A 20972-nucleotide genomic window follows, 5' to 3' on the forward strand; every position below is an offset into this window, starting at 1 on the left:
GGTCAATAGACTCTTTAGAAGATTACATATCGCAAAAGGATTCTCCAAATTAATATATTGAAGAAGGTTCAAAAGTGAAGTTTATCGGTGATCCAGATAGTTTCCTTTCTGCGGATTGTTGGGGCTCTGGGTGCAAATCAACCACCGTCTAGTGTATTTGTAGTATTGAAGATATATTTGGATAGTGGAATTTTGGTAGTTTTTTGCTGCTTTCCGTGGCTAATTTATGTGTTATTTGTATAGAAGTGGTGGTTTTTTAATTTAGATTTTTATTCAAGAATCCCGAATATTTGAAATAATGTTTTCCTGTCTTACTGTACTTTCTAAACATTTTTATTTACCGAATCTGATTTATTAGATTAAAATTAAACTCTGATATGATTAAATTGTTTTTCACTGTCATTCGGAACAACTGTTTGAATATACCATAGTAAAAAATATTGAATGTATATTGGAATTTATTAGGTAAATTGAAAACTTTGTGGCATTGCTAATCCTGTAAACCCCTGAAGCTACAGATTGGTATCGATACAGTAACATATTTTCTCTTCTTCCTTCAAATGCTTCCTTGCATAATGGGCACTTAAACATTTTTTTATTTCTGCAAGAGCAGCTATTTATTTCTGAATAAAAATTAATATTTATGTGTCTTACCGAGCTCCAACACTTGGAAAACTATGCCTGTTCACTTTTCCACTGTAGTTGCTCTCTCCTTGCCACATTGGCCCAGGCCCAGCCATGGGGCGGTACCTGGAGTTTGAAGGATAGTACCCACAAGATGGCATAGCGTGACCTGGAGTCTGAGTAGATCGGGCTGTGGAAAATTGACCTGCAAAAAACACTAACTGAGCAATTGACCAATTGATTAATTAATTAATTTTGCTTTTAAGCGTCAATTCCTCTAACTCATCTATCCATGTTCCCGATCGAGAGTAATAAGAACACAGGACCGAAACAACAACAACAATATATTATTAAAAAACTAGAATTCAAGTCGTTTGCGGTATTGAAACTAAGGTCACGGTTTCAGAACTTTTCCTTCATTACATAAACGAACATAATTTGCGTAATTTACATTTAGGATTTTTGATGATTATTTTTTTCCAATGCAGATTAATGTTACTAGAACCGTAGTTACTGTACTATAGGAGTTATTGAATACAAATCACCAATTTAACTGTTGAAAACGATGAGATTTAACCTAATTCAAAAGTATGAGTTGGTACTCAAACAAAAAGTTTTTCTCCTTGTATACATCGCCTCATATTAACCATCACTAACTAGTCTGAGTAAGTATTTAGTAAGTAGTATTACCAGCTAATGGAGATTCACTCCGACTTCCACTCATCATGGCATGAGGAGGCGGTTGTCCATTTGGATAGGAAACTCTGTTTAGAACCTTTGGAGGCACAGGTGGTAACATATTCGGATTGTAATGGTGCTCATCCATATGATGGTGTGCCCTCGATTGATATATCGGTTCAATGTAACGTTTGTTGATCTGATTTTGACTTGATACACGTGTAACATAGTCGCTGGTGCCAGTCTGGTGGTAATATTGAACTGGTTGGTATCTGCAAAATAATTAATAATAATGTTAATAATGCTAATTGCATTCGAGCAAAGAACACAGTTTTGCTAAACGACAATAAGGCCGCGGCTAGTTTTTTGTGAGCAAGTTTTGAGCAGCAAATGAAAATGGATTAGTTTTCCAATTGAGTTCCGAAACTTTGTATGTGCGATTAATTTTTTAATTAAATTTGATACTTTGTTTGGAAAAATATATAAGGCTTTAAAGTTTAATGTTATATGGATCAGTGTCGATATTTCTAAAGCTGCTGTGTTATTTGATCTAAAATGTGATAAAATTCGACAGAGGAAAACAGGCTGAAATAAACGAATAAATGTAATTTTCTCGATAACAAAGTCAATTCGGAAATTTTGATAAGCGAAGAATCAAACACAGCTTTAAAAAATTATCAAATGGAGGTGATTGTTAAAATTCCGAAAATCGGCAAAAATATAGTGAAAATCTATTGTAATTGCAATTAAAAAATATTGTACACATTTTAAAAAATATATAACGTTTACTAAAATTAATACGCATCCAAGTTAATATACCTCAAGATGCAGTATTAATTGAAGTAAGTATTGACAAATTCGACGAAGAAAACGGTGCGAAAAGCAAACAAATCAATATTTTTTGTGAATTAGAGAAACCCGGCATTAAAGCTCATCAACTGAATCGGTTTGTAAAATTGAAAGAATCAGTAAAAAAATGGTTACAATCTTCTGTTTAGTTGCACTAAAAATGTTTTTTCGAAGTTAAAGTTAAATACAATCCTGTATCTTTTCACTAAAAGGTGGAAGATCTGTACTTACCCTTCTATATGATTATACGGAATATACACCATTGTTTGGTGGAACTGTTTCGACATATCCATTGGTGGAGGAGATTGAGGTCGACCATTTCTTGGTCGCGACCCTGGTACCGGTTGGTAATAATCCGTTCCCATGCGTATGACTGAAGAATAAACGTTTGCGTTCGATCTAAATAATGAACAAAAAAAAACAGCGATATTAATTCTGCAACACTCCATATATTTATTTATTTGTACAGCTTTCAGCTTAATTCATTCAACTGGTGTTCCTGTAAAACCAAGAAACATTTTTCGAATTTCAAACTGCCGACTAAACGCCAAATGTAAACTTAATTTATGGTAAATCATAAAAGTAATTCAATTTATACTAAGAAAATCGTTGAGTATGATTCACCAAAACACAGTTATTTTCTGGAGAATGTCGCTCTATTGTTTAAATGAGTTATTTCTTAGTTTTAGTAGACTTTTGCTTGGTTTATTTATAGTTTACATAATTTAATTTGTAACTAAATAACACATTATATTGAAAAGGCATACCAAAGTTGGTAAACTGAGTCTCATAACAATATGTTGGGACTGAAGTTTCCCAAAAATATTCTTCTATGAGTTGAATTTACAAATTTATTATTAATGCGTATCCTTACTTACTTATTATTAATTCCAAATCAAAATTAATTCCTGGGTTTCAGTAATTTATTGTCTCTATTTATCAATTAAAATACGTTTCGGTGTTTTCCACCATCATCAGTTTTTGTGTAGCGTTGTCGCTACTTTAAGCCTTGGCATATATTTTAGATATTATTATACATATATAAAGAAAATATCTGCCAAGGCTTAAAGTAGCATCAACGCTACACATAAAAACTGATGATGGTGGCAAACACCGAAACGTATTTTAATTGATAAATAGAGGCAATAAATGACTGAAACCCAGGAATTAATTTTGATTTGGAATTGAAACACAGCCAGGAAAGTATGTACAACTTATTATTAATACTTTACTTTTACTGTTTATTTATGTAATTTTTTGTAGCTGGCTTATTTTATTGTTTAAATTTATTAACATAATCATACATAAAACGTATTTTCTTCGTGAGCAACTAAGAGCTTCTAGAGGAAGTCAAAAAATGGAGAGGAAGTAAAAATATTTTAACTTTTATAACTGTATTTACTTATATCAGATTTGTTTGGCTCTAAAAATAAATACTTCTGTTTTTCCTCAATCACAAAGTTTTCAAATGATAAAAAGCTTGTTGATTGATCTGTGGTTCGTCTGGAGAGTTAAGATGAAATTAGTTTGTTTTGCTCTATCAACATTGAAGCTTAAAATCAAAAGGCGAAAATCTAATAAATATTTTAGTTGTCTCCTTTTGTGATTTAATGCTTTACAACCTGCACGTAGCGCCTTTGCATGGGTAACTTTGTAATAAAATGTATTATTTAAACTGGTTTTTAAACGCATTCTTGTACGACGAGAGAATGAAGAAATTTATTCATTTATTTTGCCTCACTGGGCTTCGGGACATTGGATTTTTTGAGACTTTACATAATCCACAAAAAAATAAGATTAAAATTTGAATTAAAACTTAACAACTGAATCATTGGTAACAGGAAAAATATTGACAGAGAATTGTAGAAAATATGAATAGTGCATTTATTTATATCAAAAACCAAGACAACTAGAAATAATTTTATTTTGTAAGTGAGATCATACATTTCAAGAATGTGAACATTATTTGAGATGAGGAAAATCGRAAAGCTAATCTTGTTAATGGGGTTCTGTAAATAAAAAAGACGTTTCTCCGACACAAAGCGAATAAGAGTTTGACTACAAATTCATGAGAACAACAATCAGATGTTTATGGTCAGTGGATACATACATACAACTGAGACATTGATCAAACGTATACGGTCATCGTTTTTTGCAATTGGAATAAGGATTGCAATAATAATAAAAATAATTGATTGCATGTACATTAATCCAGTGTAAACTGTCCACCTGTGCTTGCGAAACGTTAGGAAGAAAATCGTTTCTAAAACTGCAATTTAAATATGAAACAGTTAAAGTAAATTAACACTATTTTGTAATCAAATATCTAAAAATCTAAGTAATTATTTTTTAGAACCAGAATAAAACACGGAAATCTGAAATATACAGAGAAGAATTAAGGTATTTACAAGCAAATAAATAAATTAAACAATAATCAAACCTAGTCACMSCATTTTTTTAAAYCATTKTYCTCAATGTAMAATTGTAAAGTAGCACAAGCAAGAACAATGAAACAAATACRAATTATATTCACGAATGACGATGATAAGCACCATCCATTAAAATGGAAATGAGATTACATTAAAAAGTCCATTTTTCAGGAAAATAGTGCATTTTTGGTACCACTCACCTTTCATATACACCTCTGGAGACGCATCTTTGATTGGCACAATTCTGGTATAAACTTTCCTCCTGCATTGGCGCCGGCCTATATTGAGGTGGATAGTTTCGTGTTTTCGCATCTTCCGCCAAATTAATGTAGTGATAATTGCTTGATGGCACATTGATATTCTTCTGCTTGTTGTCCGTTAGCGTAGACGAATAATACGGCCATGCAACCTGGAGATGAAATAACGTGTTTTCCCACAAGTTTTGTCCTGAGATGCAAAAACAACTTACTTTAGCAGACGGAGGTGGTGGTGGTTGCAACTTATTCTGAATTTGCTGTAAAATTTCAGAAGTGCTGCTGAACTGCGGTTGGATTCCACATACACTCGGTCGCCTATTGAATCCATAGTCATCATTCTCATCGTCTTCGTCGTTGGCTTTATTTCCTTTTGACGATTGTTCCGTCGGTTGGTATCTACAGAATATTTATTAGAATCGGAAATGTTACCGATTTCAAAATGATTGCATACTTTTTCTTAATGCGTTCGATTCTGCCAGCATCCTGCTGAACAAACATGGCCAATTCATCTCCAGATTCCGAAGCGGATGGCGTGCCGGCCAACACGTCCGGCGCATTTCTTTTGCGATCATCATCTGCAGTTTTTAAACCTTCATCGATATCTTCAAGGCTGTATTCTGTTCCAGAGCTTGCTACAGATACGCGATCACCTGTAATAGAGGAACGTGGTGTACAATTATCTCCGTAGTTTGCACAAAAAGTGCAGATTATTACAATTTTTTTACTAAATGAAAATCTCTGGTCAACTCACCTGGGTGATTATTACTCATGTGATAGTAATAATCCTCATTGTGGGCTCCTCCCATAGAGACACATGCGGTTAATGGGGCAAGAGTGGAGAGAAACTGTCTTCTAGATTCGTTCGTATTAGAGGCAGAATTAATTTTGTTGACGACAGCACCGTGACCGATATCTGGAGGATATGGTAACATGCGAAACTGTTCGTTAAGATCTTGGTTAGGAGGACCGCCTGCAAAAACACGAATTTATGAATGTTCGCTTGATTACTGATAATTTTCAATAATACTGATTGGTTTTGTGGATCGTGTAGAAATGGAGTTCGGTTTTCAATTATGTAATATAAAAACTTCTTCGTCTTAAAATAAGTGAAAATATCAAAGATTGATACAGTTGATAAGTGGCCGTCAAAAGTATAATCAGGAGAAATCCAAAATGTTAGTGTTTCCAAACTAACCATATAAACTTACTAACTTGGACAATATCCAGATATCTTAGAGCGCATAGTATATAATCTTTGGAGACGCAAAAAATCTCAGAAGATAGCCCGAACTTTGGAACGTAACTTAAATTACAAAAACCTATTTTTCTTTCTTTCTCATCAAGTTAATTTAAAAATGCCCAAAAATTAAATAGCTTTCAGCTTTAGAAAAATATGCATACAAAAACAATATGTAGATATAACAACCAGACACCTTAAGAAAAATGGAAATAAAAACTATTTACCATATAGAGAAGTTTTACTATAAAATGGTTACCAAAAGATAATTTTTAAAGAAAAGTATGGTGCAAAGATAGAATAGCGTTTCTGATACCAAGAAACTTCAAATGTTCATATTTTCTTGTAGTTGTTTGCATTGTTTTACTACCTGCTGTTGATAAATTAACTTTCATATACAAGTGTTCAACATATTTGTAGCTATTTTTATAAAAACTATTACTTTCTACCAGTTTGCCTCCAGTTTTGGGGCCACAAGTTATTTGCAAGAAAGACTAATGTTTACAATCCATTCTAAAATATTAAGTGTAGTTTACATTTATAGACCATTCCGAAAATTGAGAAGAATAATTCCTCTTAGAAACGAGGTTTTACGCAAGAAGATTCATAATATTTAGCCAAACTTCTATAAATATTTTCAAAAATGGTTGCTAATTGAAACATCGCCAAACAATTTTTCAATTGTACAAATTTATGTCATAAGTTCAAAACTGTGTTCACATTTCCGATAAAAGAATTTTTCATTTAATTGAAAAACTAGCAAATAATTCCACTGATAAATAATTTTCAGGCAAAATTACACCTTTGGATTCCAGATTAATTATTTTAGTGCTTATTTTAACTTTAAGTTCGACCATATTTTCTGGTAGTGGAGTAACCGCGGAGCTCAATGGGCTTGAAATTAGCTTAAATTATCTTCGAAATTCAACCCTATGGCAACAATCCAAAGTTGTTTCAGCTTATGTTTTAATACAGTTAATATATTTACTTTAGCTTAAACCCCACGAGTTTGTAGACCTAATCCTAGTAATATTGTTGAAGTAAAATATTTTACAGCAGTTCTGTCGAAATTGCTCAAAATGAAGATGATAAGTGGTTAGTTAAGTTCAATACTCTGTGGATGTATGAATAGCGTGTCTATTTAAATTTATAAAATATGAGTTTATTAAGCATTAAAACTTTTCTTGTCAATATCTGGAAATTATTAAGCGTTTGGATGAATAAAAGAAACAACTGGTCCCACTAAATGGACAACGATATCACTTTTACCAGCACAAAAATATCAGGTCCAAAACAAGTCGATATAAAATGCCTGTGGAATTGTAGATGCAACAAAAAACTGCTTAGATTTTTGGTTGCTATAAGACTTGGATGGCAATGGAGAAAAGAGAAACGAGAAAATAGAAGGACACAAAAGTAGGCAGCAAATTTTAAATAATTGGAGAGAAACGTATTAACTTGCAAATCTTCCTAAAAAACAAATTATTTGTTGCACGAATTAATAATTACTTGCTCTGGAATTTACACTTCTGCAGCAGCAATTATTATTTGGAAATTATTTAGATTGAAGCTACATGACTCCCAAAGCCATTAGTTACTTCTCTTTAAGGTAGATATTTGGAACAAACGTATAAAAATTAATTGAATGAACTTATAGACGAATGATTCCCCTTGCTTTTTTCCTGAAAAGTTTTTTGCGAGTGAATAAATTATTGACACCTTTAACAAATCAGTTGATCACTGGATAAAAAAATGAATGCAAATTTTCAAGTTACAAAAACTCCCTTCCTTGTTAAAAATTAAACAAGTTTTCGAAAAACCGTATAAATTAATATAAAAATATTGCACTAAGACTCAAAACTCAAACTCAAAACTCTTTGAAAAAACTGTTCGTTTTAAGAAGGAATTACAAAAAACAAGATTTCGTGTAAAGTTAAAGTAAAACACAGACTTGCCTAATGACCTTATTAAACTTGGAATGCACCAAAAAGGCAAAGACCAGGCTATAGATACAGCATATGTTACATAGTTCGCTAAGGAAAGTTTTCTTTTAAGCCAGAAAAAAAACTGCTGAATATTCCGTTATTAATATATTCGACAGAAAAATTGAATATGTATTATTACAGGCATCACGATTAGCATAGTTCGAGGAGATCGTTTCCATATTTTGATTCAATAAAAGGTCACATTGACCCCAATAGAAACGAAATAAATCCATTCAGGAATTTCGTCCAATCAAATAAATCCCGAAATGGACATTTCTTGATCGCGACCTCTGGATCACCCCGTTACGCGAAGGGCACGAAGAATTATGAGTTGGCAATATTGCGAAAAGGAGACCGTAAAAAATGAGTCACGCTTAAATCGTACCCTTGCCGCAGTGGACTTTTATCTGCAATAAACTTTATGATCATTATTTTAATATATAAATCTAAGCCATATAAGACTTTTTCCGGCAATCGTTCAGAAAATTGGATTTCCTGGCACTGACCGGCAAATAGTTCAGGGTTCGAACAAGTTTTTTTGCCATTTAACATTTTTATTCAAAATAAACATTTTATTTCAGCGATTGCATTGCATTTGCAGCACTTGTTTAATTGACATTACACGATGTGAATTTTAGATAAAATCTTTTCGAAATGCAGTGGCTTTTAGTTGAAATCCGGGCGCATTGAATGCGTCTCCCATTGAAAAGTTACACTAATGAGAGCGTTGTAACTGTATATAACTTAGGGCGAGTTTTATTTGAAACCAAAATATCCATTAGTGTAGTTAATAATTTGTGGGTAGTTCAAAGCCGATCTGGGCCCCGTTTGGATGATATACATTCGGAATAAGCTTTGAATTACTGTAAATCGAGCACTCAAACATTTTACATGTAGAGCTTTGCAAATGTGGATTTTCTATCAAAATTTCGTGATGCAGTTTTGTAGATTAATTGTGTGATCGCGAAGTGACATGTGAAGTGATTGTCCATAAAATTTTTAGTATTTGTGAAGCTTTAAACTCGCATTTTTCAACAAAGTATTTTTAATTACTAGCAGTAGTCCAAGTAGACAGCGTTGCAAACATTATTGGGAATTTGTCTCCAAAAAATTGTCTTTTAACTTAACTGGGTAACTTTTCTGATCGATTTTGGCAAAAATCAGACCTACTTATTTGCATCGACTATTCGATAATAAATTAATAAAAACTAAAAGAAACATGTTAAACGAAAACAAGCATTCTTAAACACACATCCAAATTTTCTCTTCACTCCTGGAATTTGAATTAAATTTCTAATCATATGATCATGTTAACTTTTTCGTTTAACATAAACGGTTAGAGATAAGAGCTTGTCTGTTTCTTCAGAATACATAGATAGAAAGGGGGCTTTTTGTCTTACTTCGAACCTGCATAATGGTGCAGGTGATTTTTATTCAATGTATCTAGTTTTTTGAAACAACATAATTTTGAATTTTAGCATTTTGTGTAGAACCTAATACAATCAAATTGTGTTTTATACGAAAAAAGTGCACCGTAAGGCTCTATAAAACAAAATAAAAATTAAAGTTTAGCAGATCAACCGGTTCTCTAAATACGATCAAAAAACTAGAAGCAATTATCACAATTTTTTGCATTTTGCGTGGAAACTAAAAATAATCCAAAAATTTAATTTTACATGTAATGTACCTGGATTTTTCGAGTTTTATAAGCGGTACGCATTTTAAACCTCAATCCCCATAAAAAAGCATTTCCAAAACCTCACCAAAAAAAAAAAGAAAAAAAAGGTTGATAATTTATAGAGAATGCACGCGAGGCGCTAATAAAACTTTGAATTGTGACAAATAAATCCCATATATTTATCTAAAAACCAAAGAAATAAGAAGGTTGTTATTTCTGCGGCGATTCTGGAAAATGAATTTTATAAATTTCAATTGCAAGAAATGGTTTTTACAAAAATAAAAAATTTAAACGATAGCGATATAAACAAACAAACGATCCACCATGGGTTATCAAATGATTTGCAACTTTAACGCAGAATTAAAAAATAACGAGAACCTTTGGGTATACTATTTCAAAAACGAAAGCTGCTGTTGATAGTTTTTTTTAATCTCTTCATAGTTGAAACAGTTTTAGCAAATCTAACTGGCAAAATTAAATAAACATGGCAATATGTGTGTATCTCTAACCATCCATTTCACACAAATGAAACAGCCTATATAAGAAAAAAAAAAGATCTAAATTCCATAGAAGCAAACTTACTAAAGTAAGAATTAAAAAAATGTGGAAACTACTACTGACAAAGACCTACCTACTACTGTTCCATAAAGTATGACAATAAGATTTTAAAGTGTGGTAATTTAAAAAGAAAAACAACTAAGCATTTAATATTTTCAAAAGGGCTTGTTGTCATTCAGCACTTTCAAACATTTTACATTCAGGTTTTCGTAAAAGCAATTATTAAATTTTATTGGATGTTTCGCGAATAAAATGCCAAAATGATAATTCAGATTTTTTTTTAATTGCACAAAAGCATCAAATAATGATAATATAAAGCTTCGTTACTGATATAGGTGGTACAAGGTGATAAAGTATAATGACCAAAATCCATTAGTCCGTTACTTCTAATTTTTTTTCTCTTACATAACTGTTGGTTTCGGAACCATCTAAAGGGTTTATTTCATGGCAAATTGCCTTCTTTTCGCTTTCATTTTTATCTGGTATGTTTAGTACAAAAATAGTGCGATACACATTTTTGCAGCACAAAACGTAGTTAAAAACGTATATTTTCAATGCTTTCAATATGAAAATCGAATTGTTCTGATGATTGTCTGGATTATGAAGAAATTAGTTAATTAAAGTGCTTGTAATAAATATAAAAAAATAAATGATCAAAGAAAGTCTGCACCGAAATAAGCGTGAACTAAAAACGAAAAAAATTACATAAATATTTAAGTGACAAAACTTTGAGTCATTTCTATTCACAAACAGTATCAGAAATTGGCAAATAAAACATATTATAGCTTAAAACACTTTCCATTACATTGCTAAAATTATTGTTATCGTTTCTCCAAATGAAGGCACTCTAAGCCAGCGTCTGATCCGAGATGAAAATATTTTATGAAAAAAATCATCCTTAATTTTATTTAGTTCATAAAATCGTAATTGCCTTTCCAGAGATAAAGCACCAAAATGGCGAAATCATCAAAAAAGCCCTCTCTCTTCCTTTCGATGGGTTATCGATGCACTTTTAAAAATAAAAACATGTCTCGAGGGAGGTTCTTGCTTGATTGTGATTCGAGCGAAATCCCAACGATCCAGACATCATTTGGCCGACGTATAAATTAGCCTTGAAATGCTGGAAGCGAATTGATAAATGCGAAAAAGAGACACGGATAACCTATATATCATAATAAGGGCTTTGTCTTCTCGAATATTTCGCTTCATCGGAAAAATTGCATTTTCTCTAATACATATTTTTGATCTGTTTTCTTCGTTTTTATTAATTATTCATCTTGCTTCTGATAGGGCAAATAAATAACGATTTTCAAGCCAGCATTTTATCTACACGTTTAGAGGTGCAAAAAACGTTGCACATCAAGAAAAACAGAAATGAAACAAAATATAGACATCTTCTAGTTAAAACTTAGGGTCCAAATTAAGACTTAAATTAGAGTCACTGTGTTGGATTCCTTCAATTAGAATGTGTAGTGACTTTATATTTTTTCAACAAATTGAACAATATTGAATCTGAATGCATGGCTGTTCATGTCGCTTTCATCTGCTTAGTTTGCACAAAATGTTCTTCAGTAAATAGAGAAAATATGCCGTTTATTTGTTAAGCTTTGATTGCCTCCAACCAAGGCATGGGAGAAAAACATCGATGTAATTCGTTCGATGTTCGATATTTTTACCATCGATGTTGGAAATTTGGGACATCGATCAAACATCGATGTAAAATCCTGAAATAAAAACATCGGACATTTGGTGTTGATACTAGATAGAAACATTTTTTGCAAACTCTTTGATGTTGTCAAACATCGTTGTTCTGCCTTCAATGTTTCCCTAACATCGATATTACCTTTCGATGTCAACATATAACAATCGATGTCCCATCCGTACTCCAAACCCATGATTCGTTTTCGAATTTACATGATCCTCAGTATTAAAGATATTTATTCAGTCCTCAGCAGATTTATTCGTTGTCATTTAATTTCGTTTGCACTTTTTTTTAAGAACCACTTTAAATTCAGAACATATTTTATTTACAGACACCGAATATCACTTTCACAAAATTCAAGCTTCTCGCTTAAAACTCGCTCAGTAGTTATTCTGGATAACATAATATTACACCATTTCTTTGTTTTTTTGAAGTAAATCTTGATTTCATTTGCTTTGATTAAAATCCCATATTTCAAATGTTTCTGTTTTTTAGAAAGCAAATTCTCATATTATCTCATTATTATTTTGCTGAAATGTTTTTATAACTCACCAATATCAGGCAAATTCTTTATTTCTCTTCTAAAGTTATTCTGAATATCTGGCAGGGTTTCGGATCTTTTCGGGTCGATCATCAAAATTTGCTCGCTGGTTGCTGACAGTTTTCTCGCCTAATTAAAATTAGAAATTATTTTAGAATATTATATACAAAAGTCTAATTAATGTTAGATACTTAAACGTGTTAATAGATTGCTGAAAAAGTTGGAAATTTTTTAGAACTTCCACATCAGCTTTTAAAGTTCCTCTTAAAAATAACAAAAAGCTCAAATCAACATTATTTCGAGTCGTAAAAATTGAAGAATTATCGAGATTTAAGAATTGTAGGATTATAATGCATACAAAATACATTTTTTATAGAACACACAACAAATTTTAAAAGCGTGACAGCGTATACAAACTTGATAGACAAAATAATATTTACTAACTAAACACAATATAAGTATGAATTCGTTATGTATGTTTGCGATATAAATTTATAATCTTTAAGCAGCCGGAAAAAGCAAATTCTTTCATTTTAAGTGGTAATGTGCAGGATTATTTATTATTGATCATTTCAACATTTCATTGAAACATGAAATAAACGATTTGAAAAATTTTTACTTCACACTTTGACTAAGACCAAGGAAAGATAAGTAAATTCTAAGGAAAAAATTAACGTAGGTTTCAAAAAGGCATAATATAGAAAATATGATCCATTTGTGTATGAGGTGGGAAAATGTGAAACTGTAGGGCAATATTACGGATTTAGTTGTCACTCACTCTGCAGAATTAATTATATTACTAGAAAGACAAAACAAATTATGAAAATAAGTTACTAGAAATGTACACAGGACGTACAAAAACTTAAGTTTTAGACGTACATAACCTTTGCCTCAAATTTCTTTCGTATTTTAAACGAGACATCATATATGTTTTTACATCAATGCCTGAAAAAATATTAAATTTTTTTTATATAACGTTATCCTTCTAGAGCCACTCGTTTGCCCGATAATTACGATTTGTTACGCAAATGTTAAAAAACAGGCAGGTTTGTAGTATGACCTGTAAATTCAAACTTAACAAGAAGAACTGTCACCAGTAACACTATAAAAAAACTATAATAATTTCAATTACTGAATGAATTAAGTAAATGGATTCCTGGAAAAATTGGACGAATAAATTAAGTGTTTAAAATGATCGCGGTGAATGATTATTCAAAACGTCGTAAACCGCAAATTACGCTCAGGCAAAGTGGCATTAAACTGAATTTTAGATGCTCAAGCACAATTTAATTTAAAACATAACTTTTATTGACTCAATCTTTAATTTTTCTGATTCAAGAGCTTTTATCTTTTCTCATATAACATACCAAAAGGTACGCATACGAAGACGCATACAATAGAAAATTATTATATTTTGTTCCGGAATTGAAATTTGCTCAGAAAGTTTTTCAATATTCAGTAAAACTCGAAAACAGTGGGTAACCAAACGTCTAAATAATAATGATTCTAATTTAATATATTCCGTTATTAAACTTTTTCTTAATGGCATACCTCTGTTGAAACTTGTTTTCATTTATTTATGCATTTATGCTCGATCATAATAAGCATGCATTCATCCGACGCCTTAGCAAAGCTATATTAGTTTCATAAATTATTCAAACGTGTCGTAAAAACTGATAATCTGAGAAAATAAAAATAAATTGATAAATAAACTGGCTAAAAGCTTCCTTCAATCACAAACTGTAACTTTTCTCACCTGCTGATAGCTTTGGTTTATCGACATTGAACTATTCGAAGATGTCGTGCTAGATGAGGAGGGAGAGAAGCTTTTGTCTTGAGTTTTATTGACACTCAAAGTGTTCACGTCGGGTGAATTCCTCGCTTCTTCTCCCGGTGGACTCGTTCGACTGTCTAAAATATCCTCCGCCTGCTCGTTGGTCCCACTGGATGAAGGATTTGGCTCTGAAAATAAAAAGCAACTAATAATTAATACAAACAGCGGCTACATTGAATAAGCCACCTACAATAATTATTATAACTAAACAGCGTTTTCTTGGCTTTAATGCTGCACAATTGATTCAGGTCACACATTTAAAACTCTAAATGCCGGTAATATTTGTATTCTTCTTCGTACTGATACAAGACACCGATTGCTTCAAATGAAGACTTCTAACAGAAGATGTACATGGTAGTGCGTTACGGTGTTTACTCACATACCGTCATGCCCACACATATGACTTATGAATAATAAAAAAATCTTTTCTGGCGGAAATAATGGCTTTACGTGGGGTATTGAATATGATCATATACCAGGGCACCGATTAAGTGTAAACTGACACACATATATACAGGTGGAATATTCTAAAATGTTTCCTTTTCTGGAACAAAAAAAAATATATTTTTGCTGAAAAGTTGATCACGGATGATTCTGTTTTTTAATGGAAAGCACTTTTATTCAGTTTTCAAAAAAATGTTGTTGCAAAACTCATCCAAATTGGTAGTCCCCAGCCCAATTCAGAAGCTTTACAAAAAATGTCTGTCTGATCTGGTCTGAAGAGGAAAACCGAAAACTCCCTACAGGCTCTTACGGGACCTGAAACTTCTAATCTGCATAAACCCCACAAATCCCGTCAGTTGAGCGCAATATAGCTTTAAGGCGTCAAATTTTCTATTTAATCTCATATATAAATGATACATCCTGAGGATGGCCAAATTTCGAAATTGCGTAGTTTCTTTAAGGAAATTTTGTATTGTTTTGATTCTTTCAAGGACTCTAAAGTGCAAAAATGCCGGAAATCTCACAACTTGGGGCGGAAAATAAAAAACCTTCAGTCGTTCGTTTATAATTGAGTTTCGACCCAAAGTATTTTTACATGCAAAGTTTGTGGTACTTAACTTAACATTTATTAAGCTGATGCAATATGCAGATTTAGTTTTAGCGGTTGGGAATGGGACAAAACACCGACTTAAAAMAACTTTACTTTGCTAGTTTTAAATGTTTTCCTCCATGGTATCTTTAAGAAAATTTATTCGTYGCAAAAAAACTCGATTTATCATAGCGTGAAATCATGKCTTTAGTTTCCATTACATTTACTCGATTTTTTATTTGCTYTTTTAAGAATTACATAGTTCTTGAAGGGRTGTCCAAAAATGTTTTGATATGAAAAAAAAAAWMMMRRGTGTTAAGTTTTGAAATTAAATTTTTAAACTTATTGAGAAATTTTAATCGTACTTAGTTTRCAGTGATGGTTAATAAAGAAGCCCTCTTTCCATACGGTTGTAAAGTTCAGCTTTAGCATTTGCATGAGTAAAACGGTGCAATGTTGGGAAAGAAATTAATTTTACTGCTGGGGATAACTTACTTATTAATMATAATACAAYGTATGTTGAAAAAGGAAYATTTCTGGATCATAATTTATAACATAAATGAGCTTTAAGTTTCCGTTTAAAATTGTAMTCTTAAACATTTGCAAATRAAATGAAAAAAAAGAAAAAAAAAACAAAATCATATAATGAATGAATAAGTAACAGCTTTCAAGGCAATAAAGTATATTTTAAGCATGATGACATGATCAATAAAATTCATAGTTGCAGTTGAGGTTACATAAAGATATTTTTGATGCTGCACTCCCATTTTAAATGGTTTATAAAGTTTTTTACCCGAATTACTTTTGACATTCAGTTAGTTCAGAACCAAAGATGTTAATCTCAGTTTTACCTCGAGTATTTAAAGAGCTGGTCTACGGGTTGAAAATGAGGTGCAATCAGCATTAAATTGCAATGCAAATTAATTTTGTTTCGTGAACGTTCCTCCTAAATATCGACTATTAATAACATTTTGGAAAATAATTTGTTTATTTTGTCAGTATTTTTAATTAATTGGCGTTGTATATTAAATGATTTTCAGAAAACTTAACAATAAAGGCATGCTCTTTGTTCATTCATTTTGACCAATGATCCAATTAGGTTTTCGTAATGTTTCTTTAAATATGTTTACTGTGACTTTCATAAACTTCGCTTGTTTCACTTTTTTTGTTCATGCTCATTCAGTACTTGAACTACACGTTATTTATATGACAGACGTTTCTCATCTAAACGTAATATTAAAAACATTTTAGGTAAAAATAATACAGATAACAGATTATTGAAATGTATTTGAGTTGACTGAAGGCAACTGAAGGAACTGATGAAACTCATCCTTAAGAACTTACCTTCGTGTATCAAATTCCTTAAATGATTAGCACCTAATTTAACACTGCATTCAAGTATTGAAGCATTATGATTAATTAGGTATTACTTATCTAATCTAACTTACTTATCAGTGAGATATCTGAATCATCTGATTGATGCAAAAAGTATGCGTTTTTAGAAAATCTACATTAACTAAGACTACTTTGCACTGAACATCTTAAAATGACAACAAATTAGCTAAAAATGTGTGAAAAAAACTCGTTAATTGCCTATTAAATATTTCATTGTTTGGTAAAAATAAGCAAAAACTAAAAACGTCCCGATGAAATAAAAATAAATTCGTTGAATAGCAATATTCTATGTAACGTCAATGATTAGCAAAGCTACATATTGTGCGATTTTCACTCATGTTGCAATTTTGTTTATTATTTACCTATTACTAATATGTAAATATTGAATGAGTTTGAAATTAATTTGAAACATTATAAGGAGATTTTTGATCTGACTTGTTCCGACAGTTTTATTTAAAGCTGCAATATTTTCATAACGCAGAAAAAGCTCTTCAAATAAATTACTTGCTTTAATTTCTGTCTTATGAAAATATTGTTCTCACGGAAGAATGTAATCTACAGTGAGACTGAAATCAATATAATAATAATGTTAATTGTTATTAATCATTCAACGATTCAGAGAAATATTATCAATCTTGCTGAACTGGAAGAACATATAAATCCCTTGAAAGTTTTGTTGTCTTTTTTAACATTTTCAGTTAAATTAATTAATTTACTCACCAACTTTGGTACTTTTATCGTCCACATCACACGTAAGCTGTTTGATTCTTTCCACCAAAGAGTTATCGCTCTTATACGGCTGTTTTTTATTTCTGGGTTCGTAACGAATCAACGATCTGCGTAGCGTATTTCTTTCAATCGCTCTTTTGATGGTTTCATCAGTTTCCCCACTTTGGATGATTTGCGGTAACTTGGAACGTTTCGCCTCTTCAAACGCTCTCAGAGATTCTGCAGTTACCAGATACTGAAAAAAAAACATACTATGTAAAAAATGTAAGGGAAATTATAAGTAATTAAGGTAGATTGATGGATGACAGTTCAAATGGTAAATCGTCAAAAATTACAGATTTCTCATAACAAATAATTGATGCTACAAATAGTCATATCCGAAAGGAAGAATGTAGCGCATAAAATAAACAAAAATTACATAAAATCGGCCAATTTGGAGAAGTATGGAAAATTTCAGTTACATCCATTACATATTCTAATAGAATGGAATAATGTATTACAAACCCGCATTATTGAATTTGAAACTGTTATTGCGAACCTTGAATAAGTACGGTAAAATAAATCACTTAGTTGATCAAAAAACTTGCTATTTGCTATTCTGCATTAGCAAAACTCGTTTACAATTTTCAACAATGCATCTTCTAAAAATGCTGAATTAAATTAACATGTTAATTCAATCAAATTAAAATTTTATTGCGTTTACTAAGAAGAGAAGAAAGACGCAAATTATAGTTGATTAAGACAAAATAAATAAAGTGTTGATTAATAGAAAATATGACTTGCATTAATTATTAAAGAACGCAACTTTGGAAAAATATAGGACTTATTCCGTACTAATCTTGATTTTGTCTGACTATCTGGGTAAAAGTTGCATAAGATGGCATTATTAAAGTCTCACTTTCATCGTTAATAGAAAACTGAGAGATAATCATAAGGTTAAGGTTCTCATTAACAAGACATCTACCACGGGTTTCTTTAAGAAAATTCATCAAAGGCAAAATCACAGCTTTTTTAATGTTGAACGATAAATTGCAATCAAGCACATCATGATTCAGATGATGATCAACTTGAAGCTTCAAATTACCTGTTGCGAATTCTCTTCTTCCTCGACGCCTTGAGCTGCAGCTAAATTTTTCGTGCAAGGAAACAGTTGCCGAACAGCCGAATTCGGCTTCAAACTATTATTGGAAATTAATACGTGATTGCCCAATTTAAACGTTAATGTCATTTCGGGAGCATCCGGTGAGCTTCCGGGCATAACTTCTTGTTTAGCGTTTGACTGTGCAGGCTCATTAACAATCCGGTCCTTTTGGGCTCGAGTTTCCTCATCGGGAGAACTCTCCGGTGCTCCATCGCAACTATCTCGTTTGCCTCGTTCCTCTGATTCAATGAAGCGCACCGATCTTCTATTGCCAGTTTCTTCGTCTGAAGTAACCGAATCAGAAGACTGGAAAAGATCAGGGTCTAATTAAGAGGGAACTGAGCAGCGTCGATGCCAACTTACCAATAAATTTAGATCAGAATTTTTTGCATAGTGCGGATCTGCGCTCTGCTGGCTTTGCTGTTTCCACAATCTGCCTCCTTTCAAGATGCCACTGATTGGAGAACCTTGTGGTTGAGGTTTTTCAGTTATTTCAGTAGGTTTGGGGCTTTGGTATTGGGGTGGGATCCTGTTCATGGGCATTGTCCCCAGAATGTAATTTTGATTGTTTGAGCTTCCTGCAAAAAGTTTAAAAGTGAGTTTATTTATTATAAAAAGTATGGATCATGAACATAAATATAATGCAATAAAAACTGCGCTCTTTCCATTTGGATCATTAGTATGTATTCAATACAAACAATATATGCTAGGTAACTATTAAAGATACTGCAAAAGATTTAAGAATGAGATTTATCCGTTTAAATGGGAAAAATACATAGAAATCTGAAAAACGTTTATTAAAATAAAAAAGGGCTGTTGTGCTTCTTCAGTAACACAACTTACCTTAAGATTATTATAAACTTGAATCTCAATATTTTCAGGTTTCATAGATCGAATTAAAAAAAAATACGTATGTATTTAAATATTTCCGAAAATTTCAAAAATACGAATTATGCACTAAATTAAAAATACAATTTCATAATCCAAAATTTGCCTGAAATGGCTCTCGATAACATTCGTTATTTACCGTTGCTACATTATCCGCCTCGTTTTAATTAAAAATTGTTCAATTATGGCTACATTCTGCATTGAGCAACAAAAAGTGATACATTTTGGACAAATGGCTTTACAATAGAAAATTCCTGGATTTTGAAAGAAAACTCGCATCTACAGGAAAAACCGCTTGGATCAATATACATTTGGCAAAGTATTACTACGAGTATAACTGAAGATTCCACAAAGAACATTTCGAAACTTGCTCATACCTAAGAAATATTTCTATAAATTTTTCTTAAAAAATCACAATGGCAACCGTCCATCTAAGAAAATATGTGTTGATAAACCAGTCAGCTTCAGATGTCTTATCAATGTTACATTTGTGGTTAGTTCTTAAATTGTGTGCTTCAAACTTGAGTTGAATAGAAACAAGCACAAACGAGAGGCAATAAAAATTTTTCAAGGTGGATATGCAGGTTCTCTATGATCTATGAAAAGTTGAACAAAACTTGGTATGCAGTAGCATCTTGCTACATCTCTTCAGTTCAGTCAACATTTTAATCAGAAAACTTCATTTATCAGCAATAAGCAATACGAGATTCTAATATTATTTCAAGCAATGAAAACTAATGTTCTGAAGTAAATTTGAAAAGTTTTGTAATAAAACTCATGTAATGAGACTTCATATTGAAATTCCGCGCAAAATTTACAAGCAAATATGGAATTTAGCTTCTAAATTGGCCTTGGGGGTTTTATTTACTTAATTAGCAATTTTTCGGTGATAAAAATTCGTCCAATTTGGCGCCCTCAATTTTGAGCCAGTCTCCATCTATTTTAACGATACTAAACAATAACATCTAATTGATAATTTCTTCTCTGCTGCTGCTTTCTAATACATTTATAATTTTAATAAATAATGTCGCCTTAATATTTATCCTCTTTGTACCCTCTAACTTGTTTACGCAGGTTATTATTATCCTTAATGATAATGACTTGCCAAATTTAATTTATTTTTAGAATAAACGTCTTCAATATTCGTTCACTTCCTGGTTAGCGACAACCCAAACAGGAGTAATACTTTCAAGGGGAAATATTTAATATTCTCCCTATTTGAGGAAAATTTACCGACGAAGAAAGCCTTAATCGAATTATTTGCCGCATCGTCGGCCCCACACGCTTTCTCGAAACGGTTTATTAATGAAAATGACCCAATTGCTCGATATTGTAAGTTCCTTTTCACTGTTATAAGTCACACTAAAATATGGGAATAATATTGAAATTTGAATATTTACGGACAATATTTGAA

At 31.8% G+C, this 20972-nt stretch overlaps 1 protein-coding gene across 1 annotated transcript in view; it reads right to left on the reverse strand.

Annotated features, from left to right (window-relative positions):
- LOC109543645 overlaps window positions 1–20972 on the reverse strand; it is a gene marked incomplete in the record, with an annotated part of 106667 nt that overhangs the window by 2870 nt on the left and 82825 nt on the right. Inside the window, 12 exon segments of the mRNA XM_048664930.1 lie at window positions 655–829; window positions 1315–1574; window positions 2383–2550; window positions 4781–4989; window positions 5050–5233; window positions 5289–5487; window positions 5589–5807; window positions 12550–12667; window positions 14295–14500; window positions 17521–17764; window positions 18614–18976; window positions 19034–19248. Of these exon segments, the coding sequence (XP_048520887.1) occupies window positions 655–829; window positions 1315–1574; window positions 2383–2550; window positions 4781–4989; window positions 5050–5233; window positions 5289–5487; window positions 5589–5807; window positions 12550–12667; window positions 14295–14500; window positions 17521–17764; window positions 18614–18976; window positions 19034–19248 (2560 nt within the window).

Source organism: Dendroctonus ponderosae, unplaced genomic scaffold (assembly GCF_020466585.1).
Source record: "Dendroctonus ponderosae isolate FM_Combo_2020 unplaced genomic scaffold, Dpon_F_20191213v2 Dpon_F_20191213_3, whole genome shotgun sequence".
Taxonomy (NCBI): Eukaryota; Metazoa; Arthropoda; class Insecta; order Coleoptera; family Curculionidae; genus Dendroctonus; species Dendroctonus ponderosae.